At 36.3% G+C, this 26,420-nt stretch overlaps 1 protein-coding gene across 2 annotated transcripts in view; it reads right to left on the bottom strand.

Annotated features, from left to right (window-relative positions):
• Positions 1–1,981: 1,981 nt before the first annotated feature.
• Positions 1,982–26,420, bottom strand: part of MAP3K21 (mitogen-activated protein kinase kinase kinase 21) — a 40,441-nt gene continuing 16,002 nt past the window's right edge. Inside the window, exons 2-11 of one of the 2 annotated variants that reach the window (XM_075748688.1) lie at positions 22,440–22,620; positions 17,329–17,477; positions 16,395–16,570; positions 11,532–11,772; positions 9,534–9,656; positions 6,823–6,939; positions 6,123–6,273; positions 4,996–5,090; positions 3,537–4,322; positions 1,982–2,467 (exon numbers count right to left, since the gene is read on the bottom strand). In XM_075748688.1, coding sequence (XP_075604803.1) covers positions 2,043–2,467; positions 3,537–4,322; positions 4,996–5,090; positions 6,123–6,273; positions 6,823–6,939; positions 9,534–9,656; positions 11,532–11,772; positions 16,395–16,570; positions 17,329–17,477; positions 22,440–22,620 — 2,444 coding nt within the window. In that variant the 3' untranslated portion in view covers positions 1,982–2,042. The remainder of the gene's footprint in view (positions 2,468–3,536; positions 4,323–4,995; positions 5,091–6,122; positions 6,274–6,822; positions 6,940–9,533; positions 9,657–11,531; positions 11,773–16,394; positions 16,571–17,328; positions 17,478–22,439; positions 22,621–26,420) is intronic. The other variant, XM_075748689.1, reaches the window with a different exon arrangement.

The raw sequence follows: 26,420 nt of genomic DNA, 5'->3' as shown, positions 1-26,420 counted from the left end.
GGAATAATTGATCAAGAAAGAGTTGAAATATACATAATTCTCAAAAATTCTAATTAAGCCTTGAAGATAAATCTGCTATCAAGCTATATTTAAAATTTGATCCATGTGCATTACCTGATTGACTTTCTTTTCTGAAAACATTTTGTATTAAAACAGGAACAGACTTCATCTATTAAAGCGTTCTGATGAAATTAAAGTGTAAAGAAAAAACAAACAACAGTATGCAACTTGAATCACGTTGACAAAACTAAGAATACTGAAATAGAAACAGGTTTGAACAAAATGTAATAACTTAGTAATCTGCTATGCAGGCATTCAGTTTTACAGACAACTAGTGGTTTTGTTTTTACTTTTGGTAAACTAATACTTTAAGGAAATCCTTTTCTATTCTCAGTTTGAGAGCTGGGAAGTTGCATTTTCTGTGTTTTGCTCTGTGATGAAGACTTTGTGATTTTGCATGTGTAATTATTATCTGTCATCCTCAAGATAGCCACGGTACTGCATACCAGTCTTAGAACAGAAACTTTCTTTTTTAATCCCTTGGTTTTGAAGCTTTAAGCAATTGTGTATTCTATTTAACAACTGAAGTCCCAGACCCCAGAGCAAAAGAGAAGAAAACATTTAAAACAAAGGTCTCAACAAAAGAGTTCTGATGGGAACATCGCAGTTTTACTCTAACATCATCTAATTTTATTTATTAAGACTATTTAAATGTCAAATGATATGCAAAATTAGGATTTCAAGTACTGGAATATGAGGGATGTTCCTTTAGTTCTAGAAATGCTTTCATCAGGGAAAGTATACTGTACGTTTGGTTTTATTTAATCACTTAGTGATGCTGTAAAAAATTAAACTATCAGTGTTATCAAGGTTAAATGTTCCTCCGCCCACAACTAACTACTTGGAATTTTCTGGAGTCTTTCTATCACTGAAAACCAGTCAAGCCTATCTGTTTCTGTCCTCTAATTCCTAAGTATGCATAGCTGGGCACTCAGTAGTAACTTTAGGAAGAAAAGCTGCACAGATTATACAGAAAGATTTAATATTAAATTATGGCAGGTTTAAAATTTGAGTGTAGTAAAATGCACCATTGGCTCACTTCAAACCAAACCAAATCATCCTTAAAATCTTATCATTTTTCCTCAATACAAGGTGCAGCAGAGTTTAAAAAACAAAAAGGGGGGCAAACCCTTCCACCACAAAGAAAACAATCTCAAACCAAGAATATTGTTCTCAGTGCAAACACTGTAGTCTTCAAAAGGTTAAAAGAGTACAAATATTTACGTTCCAGTGTATCCTTACCTACAAGGAATGTTGCTTCACATTATAAAGTATGTCAAATACCTTTAATCCAATCGCAGTACTAAAGTTTACTCTCTCAAATTGATATGGTGGCTGAAACCTAAGTGTTTATACAAGCAGTGTAACTTTCTGGAGAAACTAATACACACAGTTGAATGTTGTCACAAAAACCAAGGGCAAGGACTGCAAATTCAGCTGCTGGTCCTTCACTAATTTCAGTATCAAATGCCAAAAATTAACCAGCTACTTAATGAGGAGCGAACAGAGCCTCCTGCACCAGCACCTTAAATCCCCTGCCCCCCTGCCTACTTGCCACAGAGACAAGCTGCAGACAACCACTTCTTAGGCAGAACTCTCCTTGACAGAACACAACCTTAATGTATGTCATTCATGTTTTCAATGTGCAAAAGTTAGATTTCTAGCAAACCCCCTCAAACCTAAAGAAAATTTCTGTGACACTGCAGAGGGAAGTGGGCATGTTATTTTAGTCATTCAAAATCTGCTTATAAAGTTCACCGAGAATACTATTTTGCAGCATTGTCTTTTAGAGTTACTAGCTGGGATTCCAAGGAACATTTGAAAAAGGCACCTACTACTCTTCCTTAATTAGCTGCCTATTTTAATAATTTTGGTACTATTTGTCACAGTACATCAGAAAACAGCAGCACAAAGCATTAGATGGACAAGAATTTTATATTTGTTCCCCTTTAAAAAGCAAACATTTTTAAAATGAAAGGCACTCATGACAGGAACTCTCTCTCCAGTTCATATATAGATGGCCGACAAGTTTTGCTCTTCATTCTACATAAAGGTACAGTACAGTCTCTGTTTTGACCTTCCACATCAATATCAAGTAATGTGGGCATGTGGCAGTTAGTTCTTTCCTCTGTATCTGGCAAGAAGTTAACATCTGGATCTACATTGCCCTCTAAGTATTCAGAGTCTCTAGAGTTTGGTTTAGTTATACGTGGAATAATCTGCCATGCATCAATTTTACTTCTTAGAGAAGAAGGTCGAGGCCTTGATATAATATTGACAACGCTTTGCTTTTCAGTTGAAACACCCCTGTGGTTGCTTGCTTGTTGAACAGATGGAGAGCGCAGAGTTCCAGTAACTGACAGAACTGGTAATGTGGAGACATCACTGGTTGAAGCAAATCCATTAGCTAGAAGAAAGGAAAGGCCAAAAAAAAAAAAAAGAAAAAAAAGACTATTTTAACCATATGACTTCTTGATTTCTTTGCCATTTGTAAAATTGGGTTGCCATAAACCTACTGTTTTTTTTTCCACCAGAAAAATTAAGAGGCTTGTACTTTTGTGGGGAATGTCCTAAGAGAGGACCAGCAGCGCTCAAATAACATTTTTGCATCTATACTCTCTGCTAGAGGCCGTAACAATTTATTTTTCTATTGCTACAAAACAGATACAGAGAACACAGATACACATTAGCCACCTAATAACTGGATGAAAATTAATATTGGAATAAAGCCCTAGAAATTTGTCCAGTTATTATGAGTAATTACATATGCATAGTGTACCATGAAGAATATTACATTTAAGCCACCATAGAACATCAGTACTTCTTTTCAAAAACTCATTAATCATGAACCTATCCATGGAAACCAGATTTAAAGACTTTTTTTCATCTTAAATTATCAACAGCATAACTTAAGGATTTGTGGAACATGTGACATAAGTTTTGATTTGCTTGCTTGACCTAGAAGTCAGACTTGTTTTTCTTGAAGTTAATAAATGTGCAGTACTAAAATGATGCTCCATCACTTACCTATGTGGACTGTGAAACTATATTAAACAAGTGTATCCTCAGTCTCAGGAAGTTCGCAACTACATAATGGATGCACCTGACAGTCTCCATTTATTTCAGCCATAATGTTAATATGGTACATTTCACAAAAAGCAGGTTCTCACTGACATGAAAAGACCAGGGAAACCTATTTTTGCAATACCCAAGAAAAATAGCTATCGCCTTAAAATGAACCATCTCTTCCCCTCAAATCTCCATACCCACACTCCTGACAAGATACTACTCCAAGCGTAGGTAGTTTATTCAGGGTTCAGAGATACAGGGCTTGCCCACATACAGTTATGGTGACTCATTTAACACATAAAAGTGTAACAAAAACCTTAACATCTCTTTAGTGAAAGGTTAGTTTCCCTACATTTTCTGCTGCCCTACATAAAAATCCCTTACATTTTAAGTTCTTAATCACCCACCTGTGGTTTGAAAATTGTTCCCATCTGATAAGGTTCGTCTGTGACCCAACACACTTAACTTTGTCGAGGAATGATTTGGCACATTTTGAGATTCTTGTTGCAGACAAAGATTAAAAGGTTGATTTTTTAATCGTGTAGAAACCGTGTTAGGAGCCAGCTGTATCCTCTGTTCTCTCTTACTTTCAGAAGTTTCAGATGAAAAGTCATCAGTGGAACTACATGGACCACCATCACCAAGCACAGTGCTTACAAACGCATCTTCACTGTCAGACTGAAGTAGGCATTTTGTGGAAATGGAGGGCATAGAGAGAAGATTCACAGTATTTGCAGCTGGGTTTAGGGATGGAATACTTGTTTCCTCTTTCTTGGACTGCAGTCTTGTAGGGCTAGCACTCCTGCGAAATTTTGAAGCCCGCTGAAATATTCCATCACGCTTCTTCTTCTCATCTTTAGGCAAGAGTTCATCCGGACCCTGCAATTTGTTCAGCGCTCTGATATCTAAGCCCAGGGCAACAGATGCAAGGAGGACAGCACAACCATACAGCACTGAATCAGTCTTCTTTTTCTGCAGCGTCCTGCTCAGACTGTTTGTAGGTGTCATTTGAGGAGTACTATTTGTAGAACTAGCAGAGGTTCCTTCTTCAAAGCTCTCATGTTCTACTGTATTCTCTCCCTGATCATCTTTCCAAAGAGGTAGATTAATATAGGCCTGATTTGGCAACTTAATTGGCTTTGGTCTTTTACCGTCCAAACCTTCAGGGAGATGTTTCTTATCAGTACAGACACCTATAAAACATGACAGTATACTCTGAGATTGCAATTCAGCTATTTTGCTATTGCATAACAGAAATAATTGCATTATTTCCTTTCACTTGCACAAATATTAATCTGGAGGTATACTGTATGCCCCTTTTAGATGCAGTCAGAAGCTCAGAGACTCACATTGTAAGATTCAGAAACATATCCTAAGCCTAAACATCTTTATGTTCCCTTGATAGTCTTTAACATAGCAGAAGTGCCATTTTGCTACAATTTCAACTATGCTTTTTTTTAAACAACTACGCAGAGCCCACTAACAATAAAAGTCATTAATGAGCATTTAAATGTCAAGACAATTACTGATTTATATATTTCTTTTTAAAAGAAGCTAGAAAGTGGTGACTGCACACCTCATATACAGATCAGCGAGCAACTCAAAAATGGGGTGGAAAAATACTCTATGCGATACTGGTCACAATGCCACATATATTTCTTAGCTGCTGATGCTGGAAATGTAAAGATGTTAACACTTGCATTTTTTATAGACAGATTTTTTGCACAGGAAAATTATTTGTAGCATGACTACTCTTCTAATAATCTGCATAATCCTTGAAGAATTCAAGCAATACAATTAATAACACTGGAGGTACACTTAATGCCATTATATGGCAACTTTCAATTCTTCAAAAATAGCTCTTACCTTGGTCCACAAATAGTGAAGCTAAGGGAACACCCTTCTGATTCTTCATTAAAAGGGTTGACCAAGGGTTGCTGCCATCTGAAAGGGGTCTTATTCTGAAATAACAATAGTTATTTTGGTATTACAGAAGATACCATGCTTATATACACTTTGACAGAAAGTTGCTAAAACATCTTTCTTTTTAAACTATAAGCATGTAGTACGTAACTTGAAAACAGTAAACCTTTACAAAGGTAAAAAAATTCTATATAATACCACAGTGTCATATGATTATAAATTGATAAATGCCTCACATCAGCTATTCCTTATAAGGTGAAAGTTTCAGGTCTAAAAAGAAAGCCAATGAAAAATAGGCCTTGCCTAGCTACTGAAGAACAAAAGTTGTTGAAAACTTGGACTGTGTCAAAGAAATTGGAAATTTATTAACAAAACGACTTTAAAACAAACAAGAATATCATAAAGCCAGTTTCAACAGATGGTCTGGAAGCAACTACTGCCACAGGTAAATGAATCAATGTCTTTAACAAGAAAAAAAAAGGCATTATAAATAAGTATATATACTAGAATATAAGGGAAAGTATCTCTTCTTTCAGAAAAACTGATAGTCTCCAGTTTTGAGTAATTACAGAAAATAACCCAAAAGTGATGGTGTCCAACTGATTTTTCAGAACCTTTTCACCTTGTGTTTGTCAGTGTCAATGATGCTGCTGGTGTGAATTTTACTTCATGTATGCAACGTCGGTCAGTCTTATTTAATCATACTGGAAGTGGCCACTGGGGACCATGCCTGCAGTTCCTCAAGTCAGTCTGAGGAAGGGGAAGAAAGACTGACAGGCCATGAAAGCATTAGTAGCTCAGCATCCCAGTATGTTCCAAGTCTCAAAAACCAAAGATAAAGGGTAATAGATAAGAGTCACTAAAACTTTAAGGTAAGTAAACATTTTATCCTCAAGTCTATGTGGAGGAGCTACTCATTATTAATGTAATTCCTAAATTAATGAAAAGGTAGGACTGAGTTTTAGCTGTAACTAGAGACTGCAGAACTTCTCTCACTCACTACCTATGTTAGTGATTCAGTTACCAAGAATGCTTAGTACTATCAAACAAACAAAATGTAGTAGACATACTTGTCCTTACAATCTGCACGATCCTTTGTTTGAACTGAACTTGGTCCCCATGTACAACCTCTCTTTTTAAAACTCCTCTTCACATCTTCAAACTCTTCTTGGTGATAAGTTGTGCTTCTTCCCCAAGTTCTGTTGCTTTCATCTGAAGTTACTAGAGATTTGATTTAAAAACACAAACAAAAAACCCAAACATAAGTACCATTTCTAAACCCAAAATATTTTGACAGAACAGAGTATTTTCTCCACTGCAAAACCATTTTGACACAGTAACGCAAGAAGACAAAAATAGACTTTTTTTTTCTTTTACAAAAACCACCACATGAACTGCACTGATCGAAAGAGATGAGCAAGCAAGACAAATCATTTATGAGCTGACAAGAGGCCCAAATTAAAGATAAAGCAGCGAAACAATCGTATTTTCCATGTTTCCTTTAACTGAGAACCTTATATTTAGGTAATTCAGACAAGTGAGTTAGACTGAGCACTTAAATTCAAATGAAGAAAATAGATGCTGTGCAACAACTGTTATAAAATGGAACAGAATATTCCAATTGTGACAACGATTAACATTTTCTTTCTCACTACACCAAAACAAATAATACTTTTAAAGTGTCTAACCTTCATTAAATGCTTAGTCTGTCACTGTCTCAACTGTTAAATTAAACAGAACCAGCACCTTTGAAACATAATAAAATCTTGCCTTTTTTCATAACCCCACTGGGAAGTTCATATTCACTTGTGATATCTACATCTTGCTGGTACACATATACACTGTTTCTTCGGCCATTAGTTGTGTGTGTATCTGTTTTGGGAATCACTGAGGAAAAATTAAGAGAATGTAGTAGAGATCTTAGTCAAGTTGATTTCAGAAACAGAACTGTTTCCCTTATATTTTTATCTTTGGGTCATAAAGTCCACATCTATAAAGGCGCTAAGCAGTTCTTGAGAGCAGGTTTCTACTGTAGGGTTTAGAGGATCCTCTTTCTAGGGCCAGATCCAGGCAAGTAGATTTTCATATACGAGTGACTAACTGGAAAAGTAACTTGCTATGAATGTAGCATGCTGACAGCTATGATGGAGAGACCCGAGAGAAAAACAACTTAGCCAGTTATAACAGCATGATAAATGAGGTGGCATTTACATGCCCATGGTTATGCCGCTCCTGCACTGCACAGTGCTCTCCTCCTGCCTCACCACACAACTTCTCGCCAGCACAGCTTCCCCTGTAGCATGGCACTCTACTTGCCTTCTGTACACTCTCATTTTCAACCACATTCCAGGAATATATATCTTACTTGTTTTTCTCCTCCCTTTAAAACATCTTTCAAAATCAGCTGAACTTGTTTTAATAACAAGACTTACAATTAACTAGATTTTTACTTAAAAAAAACTTTCAGATTTGGAAGCTAGACTCGCTCACAACAAAGTGAAGCAATCAAGTAACCAGCTGTTAGATATGCCTGTTCAAATCACCTGTATTTGAGCAAGTCTTCTTGAAACAAAGACACTTTGAAGTTAAATCAAGATAAAACATTATTGTGGGAAAGAGAATTTATTTTGCACAGGTGTAGATGGGTGTGGAAGCTAAATTGTTTCAGCTAGATACTCCTGAGAGATCTGATAAGCTTTTAAGTTAAAAAAAAAGCCTAAGGATCCAAACTCAGAAACAGAAGTGTACTACTTTTAAAGCCTTTATGTTGTCCTGTATGTTCTAGTCCTACAAATACATGCTCAAACAAAAAAGAAAGAAAAATCTCCAGTGGCACGTAGCACACATGCAAGAAGGGGCACTGCTATAGCTCACATAAGACTATGCATTTAAAAAAAAAAACACCTCAAGTTTTCAGAACCATGCCAATATTGGACGCTTGCTTCATTTCCAAGCATTTCCATACAGAGCAAGCAGAATCAAAGATGAAACGAGACAGTTTTGTTTATATGTAATTATAATATTTTACTAAGAAAAACGTTTCTTACCTTTCTGCAGTAAAAAACCAACCAACAAAAAAACCTCACCACACAGTTTGAGGTTGGGAAACCATTATCAACACAGATACTGTGTCAGCTAACTTCTGAAAAAGACTTTACATAATTTTCCTTCCATCTCAAATTTTCATTAAGAAAAGCAAGACAGGGTTTGTTCACCTCTCTCCTTTATCCACGACATATGGGTAGCAAAGGTCTTCGCCCAGGGAACTGTATCAGTTACAGTTCAAACAAATAATAAAGTTACTGCCAGAAAAGACACCACTTCTCCTTTAGACATTAATAATGAAAAGGATCTCATAAGACAGAGGTATTCCAAAGGAGATCAGAGATATGGTTTCTATCCAACCTTTAAACAAAGTTTCAGACTGGTTAAAAAAAAAAAAATCTTTAAATTAGCTGCAGAACAGGAAAAAATCCCCATGCATTTTGATTTCCCCTCCTCCTTATTTACATCTTAAAGTTAGATTCTGAAGTAATTTCCTTCAGAGGTGACTACTCTTGCAAGAGAAGATAGTCACCATCCAAAAGCAATCAGCTGGAACAGGTTCCACTGATTTTGTATACAGAGAAAAGCTTAAGGCATTCCACACTGTATATGGATAACTAGACAACCTACTTTGCACAATAGATCAGACAGTAAAAATGAAAGCAGTGAATCCTGTAGGAACTGTTTTCTATCTCTACATATATCATTCCCAAATATAAATGCGGGTTTCACTGTAACAGTATGATGTTTTCTTCCACATTCATGGTACCTCCACTACATGGGCATGAACATACCTTCCCCTCTGTCATCAGTATACGTGGAATAATGTAGGCCGACAAGCATACCCATAATTTTATTTTTGTTTCTTTCTCTTGTTTTAAAAAAAAACCTAAAGCAAGCTTTCTTCTTTATATTCTTTTGGCTTTGTATTTGCTTAAAGCTTGCTTCTCTTTTGACATAAGCAAGCTGGGTTGCTGGCTGATTCTTTGGCCTGCCTGTCTTACATGACTCCCTTATTCTTTGAAATTTTATTTTTTTTTTGATAGTCCATAACTGTTTTCCTTTATCAGCTCCAATACCTACCAAAAACTTGGTTTTCCATCTTACGTGGGTTCTACATGTGTGCTTTGCCTTTTTGCCAGTATAGATTTTGATTCTTCATTGTTTTATCCCAGTCAGTATACAAATGAGTTCCTGAAGTTATTGGCTAAAGGTACAATTTAAAGCATTCACAATCATTTTGAATTACTGAAAATTAGTTAGCATTTTAGCAAGATTATCCCTCCCATCAAAGAACAAGTTGCAAATGTTAGAACAAGTTAAGGGACCTGGAAATCAGACAGAAGTCTGCCTGGAATCTGACACTACTACCAGTAGTATATGGAACAAACAGTTCATTTGGTCAGTAGAAACAAAGAGAAATGGTGGAGACTTACATTGTATAGCTCGAAGACGAGGAATTATTGTGGGGCTACTTGATGGGCTAGAACTGTTACTGTTTAAACTCCTCCTCTTATCCAGATTGGGGGATGCCTGTACTGTTATTTTGTGCTGGAAATCTGTACAAGAGTAAAACAATTCAGTTTTAATGTTCTAAATAAAAACCTCTTCAGGAGATTATACTGCTGTACTTCTTCAAACAATTAAAGCTATGTAATTAGACTTGACAGTGTAAGAGATGTTCACATTAAAAACACTGACAAACTCACTCTTAATGTAACAATTTAGATATTGAGTCAAACAGGCAGGATTTCACCCCTTCACAGATACTGTATGATAGGTTTGCAGTAATATCAACAAAAGCAGGTGTGCTCAAGTGGACTCAAACTGAAACATATCCACATCAAACTGTTATTCAATCTTCTTGTTTATCACAGAGGGGGGAAAAAAAATTCACAATATTTCTTCTCAAATCAATCAATATTTGTAGCAATCAGATTTGCCTTTTTTTTAAACATGTAATTTACATACAACATAAAAAGTAGCATTAACAAAGAAGTTACATCTATCAACATGTCAAAAACAAGATACCAAAGTACAGAGTGACAAGTATTTATAGCAATGAAGCCAAAAAAACCACAGCAACAAGTATTGGTAAATAGGAAAAATTTTATGAAAAAAAAAAATCGATGATATGCTCCTCTAATCCCCATCATCAGTGCAATTAGATTAGATGCCATTCTTAAAACAGAACTGTCTCAAGGACAAATTCATCTGGATGATTCTTGACAACAAAGAGCTAAAGTGGTATTCTGAATAAAACTGTTTATCACTTTTTCAAGTTAAATATGAGCAGAATTGGTAACAAAGGATCAAATATTTAGTTTAAGCTTGTGATCCAGCATAAACCAATCTAACATGCTTGTCTGGGAGGCTGTAGTGTGTTTTTGTTTCATTTACTGTTGTTATTATTAAAGTAAGGAAAAATGAGCTTAGTTCACTACAGCTGAAACAGTACTCTAAATATTACCATCCTTTTTGTCTCTTTCTAAGTACCACACAGCTACGATTTGGTTAGACTTGTATTAGCATGGCATTAAGTTCTTGCTACATTAAGTAATAAATTGATAGACTTGACCTGGAAGGCACTGGGAGGAAGCCTATCAACACCAGGATGCTGGACCCCTACTGAAGGTTTTCCAGTCACTGGCATAACCTTGAGTTTCTGTAGTGCCATCTCGTGGCAATATTACAAAGGCACCACTAAACCAGCTGCGATACTAAAAAAATCCCAACTATCTACAAACACATCTCCTTTGCAATGAGGGCATTTTAATGCGTTCATGGGTGGGGTTAAATGCTCTAACATTCAAATAATATCATATTAGCACTCTGAAATAATATCTTCTGTTGCTATTACAGTGTTTTCTTGCAAGAAGTAAGGCACCAAAGATTGTAACTGCTGTGACGTATTTTGTGACTGCAATAAGCATGCAGTTGGGAACTACCACACCTATACCTCTAGCCATTATGAAGTGCTGCTCTTCAACTATGTATATGCAAGTTTAGGGCAACAGCACTAATATTTGATCATGTTAGAAAGTTCTGGGATGTGATAAAAAAAAGTACTTTTTTATCTGCACAAAAAGAACGATAGCAAAAATTTGAACTTCGAGCCAGTCTTAAATCATCATCCCATGCTAGTAACCTTTCCCTCCAGATACAATGGACTTCTAGCTGAATCAGATGAAAGATTCTTCCAGCTGAAAGGAGGAGTACTCCACAATATGATATGCTTTCTTGTGGGGGAGTGGGGGTGAGGGGGGCGGGAAGGTGACACAATTCTTACCATATCCTTTTGCACTATTAAGGTAGGAGGACCTGGCAAGGAATTAAAATAGTAGCCACTGCTGAAAACATTAATCCATTAACCATGGAACTGAAGCCTGCATATTTAATTGTAACACGTTGTGAACTTTATAAAAATTGCAAACCTGAAGGCAAACTAATTCTGTGCCCGTCTTTAAGTTTTAACCGGCTTCTTTTAAATTTGCCCTTCCTCTTCTTCACATTGGGTTTCTCTTGATTTAACTGGAATATCATGATATTCAGCTCACGCTCCAGTACATCAATCTCACGTTCTGCTAACTGTTGCTCGCGGCGCTTAAGTAATTCTTCTTGAGACTTTTGTTGAAGAGCTGCTCTTGTCAACTCCTCTTCTCGTGAACGAAGCTCCTGACGGTAAGATTCACACAAATGAAACCAAATAATCATGCGAAGGTTGTATTAAAGGATATATAAAATCTACAGTAGGTTGTATTTCCTCATCTATATTCATGATACATTATATACACGTAACACGCACATATGACCTTCTGATAGTCCTCCATTCTGCATAAGCCAAGATTCCGTATCTGGACGCAATCAAGCATTATACAGATTTCCTTTTAATCATTTAACTTGAGTCACTTTACTTAAGGTAGGTAAGCACGGGCAACGGGGACAACACATCCAATCAAAAATCATCAGCTTACAGAAAAATGTGCTCAAAGTACTTCACATCAGAGACTCTTTCATAGTGTGAGAGTTGCTCTTAGCTCCTATGCACTAACATGAAGTCAATGACCTGACGAACACACAAATGAATGCCTTTATCTTAAATTTTCTAACCTTTCCTGCTTTTCAGCTATGTATTAAGTAGCACTTTTCTATCTAGAAAAGCAATCAGTATTACACTGAATGAGGATTAGTGCAATAGGATAAACCAAGCCATAAGACAGAAGACAGCTGTTTCTTAATTAAAATCTAGCAGGTATCTGTGTAACATCAAATAGCTATTAACCACTAAATTACACCATATAGACTTTCCAACCATCAATCCCATAGAATAGTTGTTCTATTCCCTTTATATTTTTTTTATTTTGGAGAAGGAAAAGCTTTAGTGAGGAAGCTAGTTAAGTTTTCAGGGTAAATGAATCCCCAAGGCTAAACAGCTGTAAATCTACCATCTTAAAATTATCTTAATCTTCGGCTTCCAAAATCTGTTAAAATATATTTGAAATGTAAGTAGACCTCCCTTCATAGTATGGGGCATATTACACATGAAACAGACTTACCCAGAGGTGTTGTAGTCAGTACTGCTAATAAAAAAGACTACAGGAAAAGGAGAAGCTAAAATGTGACGGATACTGTATGTTTCTCTCTACATTTTTTTTTGTCATTTTTACATACAATTGTATAAATTCTACCTAGATAGAAACTGATATTCAATACAAAATAGAAAACCAGAATTTGAAATTAAACTATGCTAGAAGTTCTGTATATATAAAGAATCTTATTCCTGTTTAAAAATTCATTAATTTTGTCACTGTACAATCTTATAATTGTGGTGTCATTCATCTTTTTTTTTTTCCAGAGCAGACTGCCTACTTCTGCTCATCAGTATCCAGCAATGTTGCACGCCAGCACAATTCCTTATCCCATACAGTGAAACCAAAAAACCCACAAATTTTCTGCTCTTTAACTCCCACTTTGTCTTGAATAAATTAGTTCCTGAACTATACTACTTCGTTGTTTTCAAATGAGGGGAAAAAAACCCTTGCCAAAAAGAATATGTATGTCAAAAGACAGGTTAGCACTGAAGCAAACTCAGTGAGAAGTACCTGTTTCTCAGAAAGATACTTGTTTTTTCTTTATGTAGCATACACACACTGCTTATCGCTGTTTTCAAATTTAATCAAAATGACTGACAAATTTCATATTTTTGCTGATTTTGAGTGAACTTGTTTCAACACAATATTTAATTATTTTTTTCTTAATCCACTCTGCTTAACATACACAGTTTCACAAAAGGCAATCCTGCCTCTTGGAAATTCAAAGGAGCCTATCTTCAAGCCAGCAAGTAAGATTTTGGGGTTTTGGTTTGGTTTTTGGGGTTTGGGTTGTTTTCTTTTTTTTTTTTTTAATTAAAGATATTTAATCACTTAATTTAGAGATTGCTGCAAATTCTCACTTTCATCCTCCCTCCCATCCAGTCAAAACCAGACAACCTAAAAAAGGGTTGGAAGAAGAAGCTGCATAAATTCAAATTTAGAATAAAGGTACTTTGGAGTTTAAATAGAAAAGATGTTTATTAATGTATTAATACAGAAATAAACATGTATTAGGAGACACTGTCGATTACCCATCTCTTCTTGTCCTCAAATCCAGGTTCCATAAAGCTCAGTAACTAGGCAAAAATTGAAGGCTCATATTGAAAAGTTAGACAGTCTATAAAAAGTAATAGTGTTTCCTCATCGAGAGATTAAGTATTTACTCTTTTCCAAATAAACTAATTAAAACAGACTTACTGCAATTAGTTATGCAATGTTTTTACACCACTCTACAATTAAAACAACCATTGTAAGGAAGCTAGGAAAGAATTCTATATTTAAGTTGCTCAAGAACATTTGTGAAATGAAGATTGTGATCTTCTCCTGGAGTGGGCGTCACCATCGCTCATTTACAGTAAGCCCTTGAGGAAATTCCTCCAGCTACAGAAGTTCCTCTTTTATAGGGCATGAGACCATGCAGGGTTGTTATTTTTTTATAGTTTTATTATTATATAAATACTTCATAGACATTACTTTCTCCCTAGTATCTGTCAGTAACACTGGTAACGTGCCGAATTAAATAAGCCCGCACATACGAAAACTTTGTCTAAGTCAAAGTTACATGCTTTCATTCTTAAATAGGTATATCTTATTAGGGCAGATGCCTTTGGAGGTGCATTTACTTTGGCATATGAGAAGTAAATTTCATTTTATTTTTTCCCCTCCCTAATTAAGCTTAACTCACTTTTACACCAAATATATGACTCTTCTCCCAAAAATTTGCACAGACTTATTTAATGCTAAGCTTGATTTAGTTAGATTTTTCTTCAAAAGGAAATCTCATACTGGACTAATGTCTCCAGAAAATAAAATTAAAAAAAACCCAAAACAATACAAACCCTGAATGGGAATGCCTGTTACAATTGCTCCCAGAGTAAAAAGGGGAAAGTTTTTGGATTGAGCAGTTGCTGGAGGGGCAGAAAAGAGAGTTACACCCCATGGCAGGTTGTGGCAATTAAACACAGTGGCTGGTGCCCCCATGGCAAGTATAAAGGAAAGTCTCTACTTTCTGTAGAGGCACTATAACCCACCTGGAAAGGAAGAGATCTGACAGCTACAGAGGCACACAGCCCAGCTCTAGCAACCTGTATGCCCACTGCAGGCAGGGCAGAGACTACAGACAACACTTACCCAGTTCTGTGAACCAAAATGGAAGAGGGTAAAGCAGAGGGTGGAGAAGGCAGATAGGAAGTATGTAAGATTATTACTGATGACATTGCAATCTTAGTGGTGATCAATAAATTCTGATACCACATATACTGATATTACAGTAGATCTGTAATGTCACACCCATCACCAGCCAATAGTCCACAAAGCAATTTGTGACACTTGATGAGAAGTGAGGGACAAAGGCTACTCACAGTGACTTGCAAGATGAGAATTTAGTTGTTGCTTTTGTCAAAGTTAAGCGACTATATCTTTTATAAAGATTTCTTCACAAGTCACTGCATCTCAGTTTTCTTCCTCATCTATTACCATTTAATGAAAAATGACAACAAATATATACTGGGCAATAATTATACTGCAAGAAAGACCTGCAAAGAAGGATTCTGTTTCTACCAGAAGCATTTCTAACAGGGATTCAAGAGGACACGTGGCCCATCCAACTGTTATCTTTATCAAGTTGTCTAAAGGAAAACAAACCTCAGAGCAATTAAAACCTAGTTGAAGTAACTAAAAGAGAGGTCAAAGAGGGCAAAACCAGTGAGCGCTCATTTAGCACAAATGTATCACAATATCAGAGTATGGACACAAGATCAGTGACAGGAATCTGCACAATAAACAAGAGAAACTGGATTTGCTGATTCATGAATACAAGTTTGATTTAATTGGTCTTATTAATATCTGGCAAGAAGATTTCCAAAACTGTAACACTGAAAGATCAATATTATCAGTCTGTTCGGGAAGAGAAATAAAAGCACTACACCATTTTTTTGGAAAAGAAACCACGTGATACAGTCATATAACAGGATGAAAAGCTTTTCATTCCTACAACTGAGGAGAATGTTCAGCAGCAGCTGAAAATTTGCAGAGGTTATAAAGATGAGCTAAGGACTAAATAAACTCTGGTTTGTTTGTTAAGTGATGCATTCAAATATCCAAGAAAAAAAATACTACGTTTTAAAAAGAGCCTATGTGCCACATTTACAAATCTACAACCCATTTTCTTTGGGGACACAGGTGTGGATATGTTTTGCATTCAACTGCCTACAGGCATATGAGCCATTCATTTGATAACCCCCTCACTTACTACAATAACCTATGTTTCCTGGCAAACTAAACATTTCACTTCAACTCAAATACCTCTAGCTATAGTTTCAGCATACAGAACCATTTGTTGGTTTTGTTAAGGAAGAAAGGGGAAGAAAGGAGAAAAACAGCATTCAAACCTTTTTTCTAAAGTAAGTTTGCTGCAAGACAGTTACAGGGTTATCTTTAAATACTGTCCAGAAACACATGAATGGAATTTAAGAATAGTACATCCACCAACAAGAATAGGTAAGTTAAATTAATAATGTTTTAATGAGACAGTAAATCCTCTCTTCCAAGTAGTTTATCCTCTTAAGTGTATCTCTACTACTAAATCAAGTTTCTAGTATTATACTGCTAAGCCACAATTCAAAAGTTCAAATCTGCTGTATCACATGAATGCACATACACACATACCTTTCCTTCACTGCCACACAATTGGAAAAATCAACTTACTTTTTCCTTGGTCCTCAATTCATTGAATATCTGCTGAATTTCCAATTTCCAGTCATCTTGCATGGAATGGAAAGACTCTTGAGGCATTTCAGTCATAACTGCCCCTTCAATGGCAGTAAGCTGTTCAAGAATTAAGGCAAACGATGGTCGGATATGAGGGTCCTGCTCCCAGCATTCTAGAATTTATCAAAATCCCATCAGTTTTTAATAATACATAGAACTTTTTGAAGAACTACATAAATTTCAAGGTACTTGCTACTGTACTTCAAGTTCTAATGTGTTCCCTTTACCTGCACGGATTCCCTAGTTCCTCTTCTATTTACAGAAGTGATACCTACCTACCTGTAGTCAGAGGACTTTTTGTATTTGTTTCTGTATTAATAGTCAATTTTTTTTCATCTCTATCTTTAGAATCTGAAATAGCAAAACTAGCAGTACTGGACAGAAGGGATACATACAAAAGGTCAAGAAATTCATTAAACACAATGAAATAGCCATTAGCAAGCATTGTTTATTTCTCTCTAAAGTACTTCCAAAATATTTTTGACACTCAGGAAGAAACAATGAGGAAAAATGGCATTTTCCATTCTTCCCCTTGGGACTTTAATCTTGATCTTGTATTGGTCTGTAGTATATCCTGTAGTTTATGAAAATTAATGCAATTTGAGTGTAAAAGGAGATCAGTAAAACCAGAGCAAAAAAAGTACTTCATCACTAGTGAAGAACTTATGTGGTACATTGTAATACTGTATGACTTCCTCCGAAACACATTCAACGCATTCTAACACCAGATTGCTGTGAAAAGAAAAACAAAATACTTTGTAGCCAGCACATTACAAAACATTTATTCTGCAACTCTGTGACTATTACAGACAAGGATACATACTCCCAAAACATAACTATTTCAATACATAGGAAGAAACAACATAGATACCTTTCATTAGTTTTGCAAATGGTTCAGGGCAGGTGGATGGAATGGGCAAAGTAAGCTTATTGACAGCAACTCCGTAAGCCACAGCAAGGCCATCAATGCCACGGTAAGGAACTTCTCCTGTAAGCAGTTCCCACAGCAACACTCCATAACTACAAAAGGTAATTTTTTTAACAGTTATTTTCTGAATACTGACACATTGTTTACTCAAGAACAAACAAGTATCTCTCCAACCACTTGCTGAAATTCATGAGGATTTCCCACATCAAAGTGAATGCCTCTAAGAGTCGGCTCTACTTCAGTCATCTTGCACCTTTCCACTAATACCGATTAACCAAATTGGATGCGACTAAGACTGGCTCGCACTCCTATTCAAAATGTAGCCTGAAGTCACTTTTATAGAAATGCTAGTATCAGGTAAATCTCACTTACATTAAGAAGTCTGAATGACAGGAAAACAAGCAACCATCTCCCCAACAAAAAACCAAACAAAACAAAAAAAAAAAAAAAAGAAAAAAACTTCAGTAGAGCATTCAGGCCGTTCCCTTCTTCAAACATTTTCCAACAATTTACCTAGATGTACGTGCTAATTCTTTTTTTAATAATAGTAATAAAAAACACCATAAAAGCCCCAGCTTGCTTTGGAAGTTTGTATTTCTAACCCCTTGGCATGTTAACTTTTCACTTCCCACAGAAGATGCAACAAGACTGAGAAATGATTACAGGCACACAACTAATTTCTCCACACTAGAAAAAAAAACAAACAAAAACAACAAACAAGCAAGCAAACCAAGATTGTCTCCAGTGAAAGGTTGTGGCATGAAGAGATTTTTTTTCTCAGCGTCAGGTACAGAAATCAAGAAACATAGGAATTCCTATTGCAGCAACATTAACTGTAAGAATTTCTGCTATGCTCTCCACTCTAGAAGAGCCAGGTGTTGCTTTTATCTGCTTTTGGGTCTGTACGCTCAATGCTTGTCTTGCTCCAAGATCCAAGCACCTACAAAGGGCTGGGACAGCACGCTCGCTGCTGTTGCTCTAGAGCTCCTACTCCACCACCACTGAAATGGTTAGCTTTCACAGTCATTTTTGTGGAAGCAGGAATTATTCCTTTTAGAACGTAAGCCTAAAGTTGACTTTATGACCAGGTTTGTTTTTTTCCTTCCCGCCCAGGAACCACTACCTGTAGAACAAGGATACAAAGGACAACCTATTGCTGCTTTGAATAGTAAAAGGCAAGGAGGAAAAAACAGAATACAAAGTATTGCTCTTGCCCTTTCTCTCCAGGTGGGTGAAGAACTACCTGCAAGTTTTGCAGGATGGGATTGAACTCTCCTATATGAGGAGAAATGCATACAGCACTGGGGAGGTAAGGGCTATGTACCCTTTAATACTAGAAATACTACCTCAACTACAACAAACATGACAGGGAGAAGATGACATGTTAAAATTTTTCTATCACTCTCTCCTTAATGAGAAAAAGTCATTTGGCATTATACAAGACCTGACAACACCACTTTAATAAATAATAAAACAGCAAACTATGCTATATCAGCACGAATATCAGCAGTGTTTTGTTTATCTACATTCTGTTTATCTAAGAAGTTTTGTCTATCATAAAATCTTAGAAAACTCATGAATTTATGGAGTTAACAGTTAATTAAAAGGTGAGGAATATGGTTCATTCCTAAAAAATACAAAATAGAATAAAAAAGAAAAGTCTAGGCTTCTTAATAATTTCCTCTCAATTTTTTCCAGTCTAATCTCTGCACTTGCTTGTATACTCAAAGAAGGATAAAATAATGAATTCCAATTTTGGTTTAAATCAGTGGTACTTCTGACAATAATGAGTACAACACTTCCTGTGGTACATACACATTTTATGTGTGACAGAGGAATTCTACTGAACTACATCTCATGTGTGGGCTGAGAGAAAGCGTAAAAGTAACATTACGCTCTCTCAGAGAGCGTAAACTGTTCTTAATTCAAGGACTTCCTTTGTTCAGACTATTCCATACATATTCTAGCATGAACTCTGAAGTTAAGCAGAAAAATAAATTTAAAAAGAAATAACCTTTTATAAAAAGTTGTGTCACACTATTAGCTTTAGTTATATTTACAATTCAAGCCTTTAATCCAAAGTAGTTCTCAACAGTGCCAAGACGGTGGTTGTAAAATTTTAAACAGACCAACACAGTAACAGCCTGAAAGCGTCTCTTTTAATGAGAGCAGTCTTAATATCAAATACCAAGAGCCAGCGCTGTGGGGGGGAAACTGTGGGAAGGAACCCTAAAGACATTCTAGTCCTGCCATACTGGAGTTTTTGGGAGGTACTAATCTATCACTATCTAGGACAACAACTACTTATTAACTTTCTCAACTACAAAAGTAGCTACTTTGTGTATTAAATTCCACCAGCCCACGTACAGTTGTCCTTTGTGTACAGTCAGAGCTTCCAAGAAATAGCTTTTTTTAAAAGAGCAAAAGCTCCTTTTCCATCTTCAACAAAAGGCCAAAAATACAGGCATAACATGCTTGAAGCATACATTTTTAAACCACCGAAACTAATACACTTTCAAAAACATGTCCTTTTAAGTATTTTCATTATTAAAAATTATTCTCCTGATGTCAAATGTGATTTAAACCTTACTCTATCTCATTCCTGTAATAACTTGTTGTTTTTACAAATTTTAAAAGCTGATCAAAATGAAGGTAAAGTACTCAGTTTATTTCATTCTACAATCCATCTTCTAAAGCAGAGGTTACTCAGCATTGCTACATGAATCACTTCAAAATTATATGAATGTGCCAGGTAAATGCAGCTGCTAATTCTGCTGTGCAGTAAGTGCCTCCTAGCTTTGCCAGGAGCTGGAGCCACATGTTACTGTAAAGGCCACTGCTGAAGAACACCATCAGCACTGGGAAATCTGTGGGCATATTTGCACTTTCAGGATCCATACATAAACCCAAGAGTAACATACCATTAAGAAATGCCTAATGTTCAATGGAAGGGTAGGGCTGAAAAGAGTGGAATTCTTGGGAATTTAGAAGCATATGCCAAAGAATAATAAATGCAGTCGTTATAACTCTGGTTTGGGAAGCAAAAGGATGCACATGCAGGGCCTGGGAAGAACCAGTTCTGCTATCTAGGATGACACCCGAGAACATGCAGCCTGCAAGGTTGAAAACACCCCCACAACATTTCCAAGCACTGGCTGATTCTGAAGACTAGCTGCAGGTGTGAGTATACTTGAGCTGCCCCAACTACCACCCTTTTTTTCTTCCCTCCTACTAAGAGGTCTGCAGACTTCTTTTTGAGACTCAGCACTCAGTATGTGTAACTGAAGTTTAGAACTTTCCTGAAATATACTGTGTTCTGGTCTTAGACACACCCATACTTAAACTTGTAACCTGAATGCTTCTTAAAACAAACAAAAAACCCCACAACCCTCCCATAACCCGGGTATTCTTTATTTTCTTTTCTTTTAAAGAAAGAGTAAAGATAAGCAATAGAATAGATCAAGGTGCAGTAAGCAGAAAATCTTTAGAAGCCAGGAAGGTCTAAACTATACTGTACAACACAGCCTTTCTACTTAAAAACCTCTCCTGTTAGACGTCCATCATTGAGCTAAATACTTACATTTTTACAAGAGAGGCGTGCAGGAGAGAAGGCGAAGAAGAGAAATACTGTAGGTTCCAAAAATGTAAACTAATGTTGCAGCAGAATATAAAATAATTGCACCAAAGCATACCCCCTCAGATACCTAAAATCACAGCAACAAGACTGGACAGGACCTGTAATTAAGCATGGAATACAGCTGATTAGGGAAACTCCTACACCCAACCTCCACCCCGCAAAAGAAAAAAAAAATTAAAGAAAAAAGGAAGAAAGAATGGAAAAAAAGAACGAAGCCAAAGATGTTTCTCAACCGGGTATCAACTCAGACCGATGTAAACAAAATGCCGAAAATCAGTTCCAGACACAAGACAAATTGGTGTCACAAAACAGCAGTGCAGATATAGAATCATTCTGAGAATACCAAAAGTATTACTTCATGCTGTAGAATATCAGGCATCTAAGCAAAATAGGACCCTATTTAAGAATTATACAACATAGAACATGCAGAAGAAGGCATGAGAGAACTGATTAAAGTCCTCCTCTCCTTCCCCGAATAGCTACCTTGGATCCTTCAGAGAGAAAACATTTCAAAAAGAAAGGAAATGTAGACTTTTCAGGGTGAGGCACAGCAGCTTTTAGAGTCTATTGTGCAATCATTGCTTTTCCCCATTCACAAAACAGAACCAAATCAAAACTAAAGTTTAAATTACTTTTCTACAGTATAGGTATCCCACACTACACCACTCAAAAATAGCATCAGTATTCAAAGCCATATTATTTATATGACCCACAATAACACCTTTAACAAGAAATTCACAAATTTAACAGAAGCTGTTCCCCACCTTTAAAATTAGAGCAAGTTAAAACAATTTTGTGCTGAAAACACTCTCATGACTCCACCTACTGAAAGCAAAATCCCTATAAATATAAAAACTTCGATCTGATGTTCACTTTTACACATGATGACATTCTAGGTTCCTACAAAACAGCACTAATTTAAGTTAACAATTGGCAAAGTTCTGGTTTGCAACTTATTTTTATTTATCAGACATACAAGGTAATAACTCGCTGGTCTCATTTCCTTATGCAGAACGAGACTTTTCAGACATCTGATATTAAGCAAACATGCCAATATGAGATCAATCATATAATGTATCAAGAGCATATGGTTGTTTATATTAAGACTCCAGATAAAATACTTAAGTATCTTAACCAATGGATATTTTAAAGGCTTCTCTTAATGAGATCTTGTTTTCTTAAAAATAAATTTAAAAAATTTTGTTAGTTTCTCTATCCCTCCCCCAATTTGTAAGTTGTGAATAACTGAAGGTAGACCAAATGAACTAGATGCTGAGAAATGAACGTTTCTTAGAACAGCTATACTTGCCATATGCTGAGACAATAACCTAGGAAACCACAAAAAATTCAAATAAACATTAATTCAAAAACCTCAACAGGTCTACTGAACATGGTCTTCAGCAAACAAACTTCTTACCTCCAAATATCACTTCCTTTAGAAAACATGGAGGACTTGATAACTTCTGGGGCCATCCACGCATAAGTCCCTGCTGCACTCATTTTGGTTGTTCTGTGCCACTCTCTAGCCAGACCAAAGTCTGTAATCTTCAGAGTTTTATTACAAATGTCATCATTTTCCATCTTCTCTAGCAACAAAACTGCAAAAGATTGAGTTTATAAATTAATGCAATGGAAATCAAATCAAAATATCTGGTCCTGTTATTAATTTCACATACAACTTGCACTGCATAAATAATTGTATACCTTAAATGTTGTGAAAATATTATTGCAATTTTTTTAAACATGAAAAAGGTTTTTGATAATTCTAAGCAAGAAATATCTACAGTGTAACGACTTCTTTATGCAACTGTGTAAGTAGAGATTAAACTAGCACAAGAAATCCACTGTAAAGAGATGTAAAGTAAAGCATAAGTTTAAGAAAGCCCAGCATCCTAACATCCCACAGATGATGACAGGCTGTGAGAAGGGTATTCACTTTGGAACGAGATTCTGAAGTATTAAAAATAGCAGTAGTAGTAAAACAAAAACAAATGTTAAGAATTCTTATAAAAGACTTTGAAAACAAAGATGGACACATTATGTCACTAAAATCCATCCTTAATAATGCACACAATCCTGGTTCCTACTCATCTCAAAAAGTATGCAACAACTGAAAGAGGCACAGAGAAAGACACAACCAGGGTGCTCAAAACTGCATGGCCACAGCTACAAGGAACGGTTAATAGATAAGGAGTCTTCCCCCAGGAAAAGAAACAGCTGAGAACAGAATCTGTAACACCTATGGAATTAAGAAAGCTATAGGTAACAATTATTGATGGTTTCTCAACACAAGAAATGGACATCATCGAGCAAAATTAGCAGATAAGAATCAAACACGTGGCAGTCGTTCACACAACACACAAGTAGGTGAACTTTGGAATTCTTGGCAGAATTTGCAAATACTGTTATTTTACATAGATTTAAAAGCACCAACACAAATTCACAGAAGACAACTCCATAAAGAGCAGTAACATAAAAAAAAGTGGGTTTAAGTTCAAGAAATCCTCAGGCCACAAATCAGTACAAGTTGGGAGACTATACCAGAGGAGTTAGCTCAGCTTGTGAGTCCACAACTGGCAACAGGACACCGGACTTGGATCAAATCCCTGTTATATCCACTGCACCTTCATGGACGTTAAAGAGTAAGTTGTCTTTTTATGCTGTTGCACCCTACAGTGTGTATTCAGTGTCTGACTTGTTTGTAATACAACATTACTGGCAGAGTTGTGATACACCTTCACAAAATAGTGTTAAAAGAGAACTAGGTGTCCTGGTTCCGGCAGGGACAGAGTTAATTTTCTTTCTAGGAGCCAGTATAGTGCTGTGGTTTGGATTTAGGATGAGAATGATGTTGATAACAGACTGGTGTTTTAGTTGCTGCCAACCAGTCAAGGACTTTTCAGCTTCTCATACTGCCCTGCCAATGAGAAGGCAGGGGGTGCCCAAGAAGCTGGGAGGGGACACAGCCAGGGCAGCTGACCAAAATGGGTCAAAGGGATATTCCATACCATAGGACATCATGCTCAGCATACAGCTGGGGCAGTTGGCCGGGAGGCAGTTACACTTTGCAATTAGCTAATGTCCTATTTTACTGTCTTTATCTCAACCCACGAGTTTTACCTTTTTTTTCTTTTTCAATTCTGTCCCCCATCCCACTGCGGGGGGGGTGTGTGAGTAAATGGATATGTGGTTGTTTTAGCTGCTGGCAGGGTTAAACCCCAACACTAGGTTATGGTGTTAGAGCTCACAAGGAAAAAGCATGTGCAAAGGAATCATTATTAACACACCATAACTTTAAGTCGATATTCAGTTCCTCTGTCACTGTCTGTAGTAGTAAATGTTAGCTTTAACTTTCTGTTAAAATGATCCTGGAACAAAGATCAAAGGTTAAATTACAAATAAGAAGAATCATAAACGCATGTGTTTTCCAACTATTGTACGGCAAAACACAGTACAGGGAACCGATTAATAAAATACAGACAAAGAATTACCTTACAAAGGAAAAACTGATGACCTTGCATTTGCAATTGCAAGAAATAATTACTCTTACAAATATTTCAAAAATCACATCAAATCGAGATGAAAAAAGAGAATCCACATTCCATTTTCAGTACGCTGCTTCACACAGAGTTAGAAGAAATGAAGGCCAAAATGGTACAGACAAAACCAAGAGCTCACGAGTCAGCACCTCCAGAACAAGTTAAATTCATGCAAGAGTTTTTATACTTTTATACTTGAATCAAAGACCTATTGTTTGCTATTCCATTTCAAACATGTTCAGCAGAATTCCTGACATTCCTTGTCAGTCAATGTGACCGAAACCAAAAACAGTCAGTCTTGCAAAAGGTAATAACTGGCAGGTAGCCAAGTTTCATCCTACAAAAGGACAATGTTTCTTAGCAGTTCCAACTTCCCTTTCCGGCAGGTAGCCAGGAAAACAGCAATACTATACACAGATTACTTAGCAGCAGGGTAGGAAAAATACTCGGCATAGCTGAGTAGCACTCCATAAATGCTTGCCTTGCAGTAGCCTAGCAACCTTTACTATAGCATCCTTCTGCCACTTCCACAGCTTCCCGGCCCTTGCTGGCTGCTAACCTGCAAGAACTCACTTCTGCAATCTCGTACGTACCCTGCTCACTCACCCCAACTTGTTTCTTTTTCAAATCCCTTCAATTGTCTTTTCAGATTCCAATACACTTGCAATATTAAGTTGAGTAAGAGTCAGTTTAGCACTTTCTGGTTTCTTTTTAACATTTTTTCAGACTCTTTATTTTCCACAAAGAGTAAAGTTCATACTTACATTAGTGCTTTCCTTCTGGCAAACACAGACTCAAATATTTAAAAGTACAAAGCCCATTTGAAAATAAATTCAAAAAAATTGAATTAGATTAGGAATGCAGAAGTGTAGGAAAATCCTTTTTTATTTTCACATAAGCAAAACCAGAGACTATGACTATTTCTGAATGATTCAAAAATCTCAGAGAAGGAGGCTAAGTTGGATGTGAGAAGACTACTTTGTGCAATCTAACATAAAAGGTCAACTTGGACTGTTATTCAAACACTGCATGTACTACAGTCAGAAATAAACATTTGACTAAATATTTCAAGGCTGCATATTTTTCCTACCAGTTACACCATTTTCAACTCCATTTTGAGTCTAGCACACCTCCCTTTCTGCAATGAGATGAGAAAAGTACATTTCTTAGCATCAAGCAGCAGAGGTTAGGGTGCCACATACCAGGCAGTTGAATAGAAGAGACAGCACATGCCCAGAACCATTTACAGCTGGGGAACAAACAGATGTTATTGCATGTTATTTTAAATAATTCCATTAAATATAAATCAATAGGTTGAAGCAAAAAGAAAAAAAACCCCTGAAATCTGAGAGAGAAAAATGAAGAAATACAAATGCTATGTGGTCAGGTGGTATTGAAATTGGCAGATATGATATTGCATATATTCTAAAAATTAAAGACACTGTTGACAGTGTAGCAAGTGTACATGAGGATTATAACAGCATCCATAACAAAGACAGTGCTATTTAACCATACAGATGGGAAAGATCTTACACTCTTCAGCTGTCTAATGTAACTAAAAAGAACTTGGAAATCCAAGTATTACTCAGCCTAGCTCACTGAAGGAAGTAGTTCACAGAATTATGAAATAATTTAGGTTGGAACAGACCTCAAGATGTCAACCCCCCCCACTCAGAGCAGGGCTAACGTAAAAAGTGTAAAGCTACTATCAAACATTTTATGTGTATGTAAAGTTATGGTACTATGACAAAAAAAAGTATCTGTAGTCAAAACAACTGAAATAAATTAATGCCTGTACTTGAGTGAATGTAACTTAAATGCCACCTTAGCATATATTTTGAAAAAAAAAACTAATTAAG

Source organism: Balearica regulorum, chromosome 3, assembly GCF_011004875.1.
Source record: "Balearica regulorum gibbericeps isolate bBalReg1 chromosome 3, bBalReg1.pri, whole genome shotgun sequence".
NCBI lineage: Eukaryota > Metazoa > Chordata > Aves > Gruiformes > Gruidae > Balearica > Balearica regulorum.
This window is presented reverse-complemented; position numbering and strand designations above follow the sequence as displayed.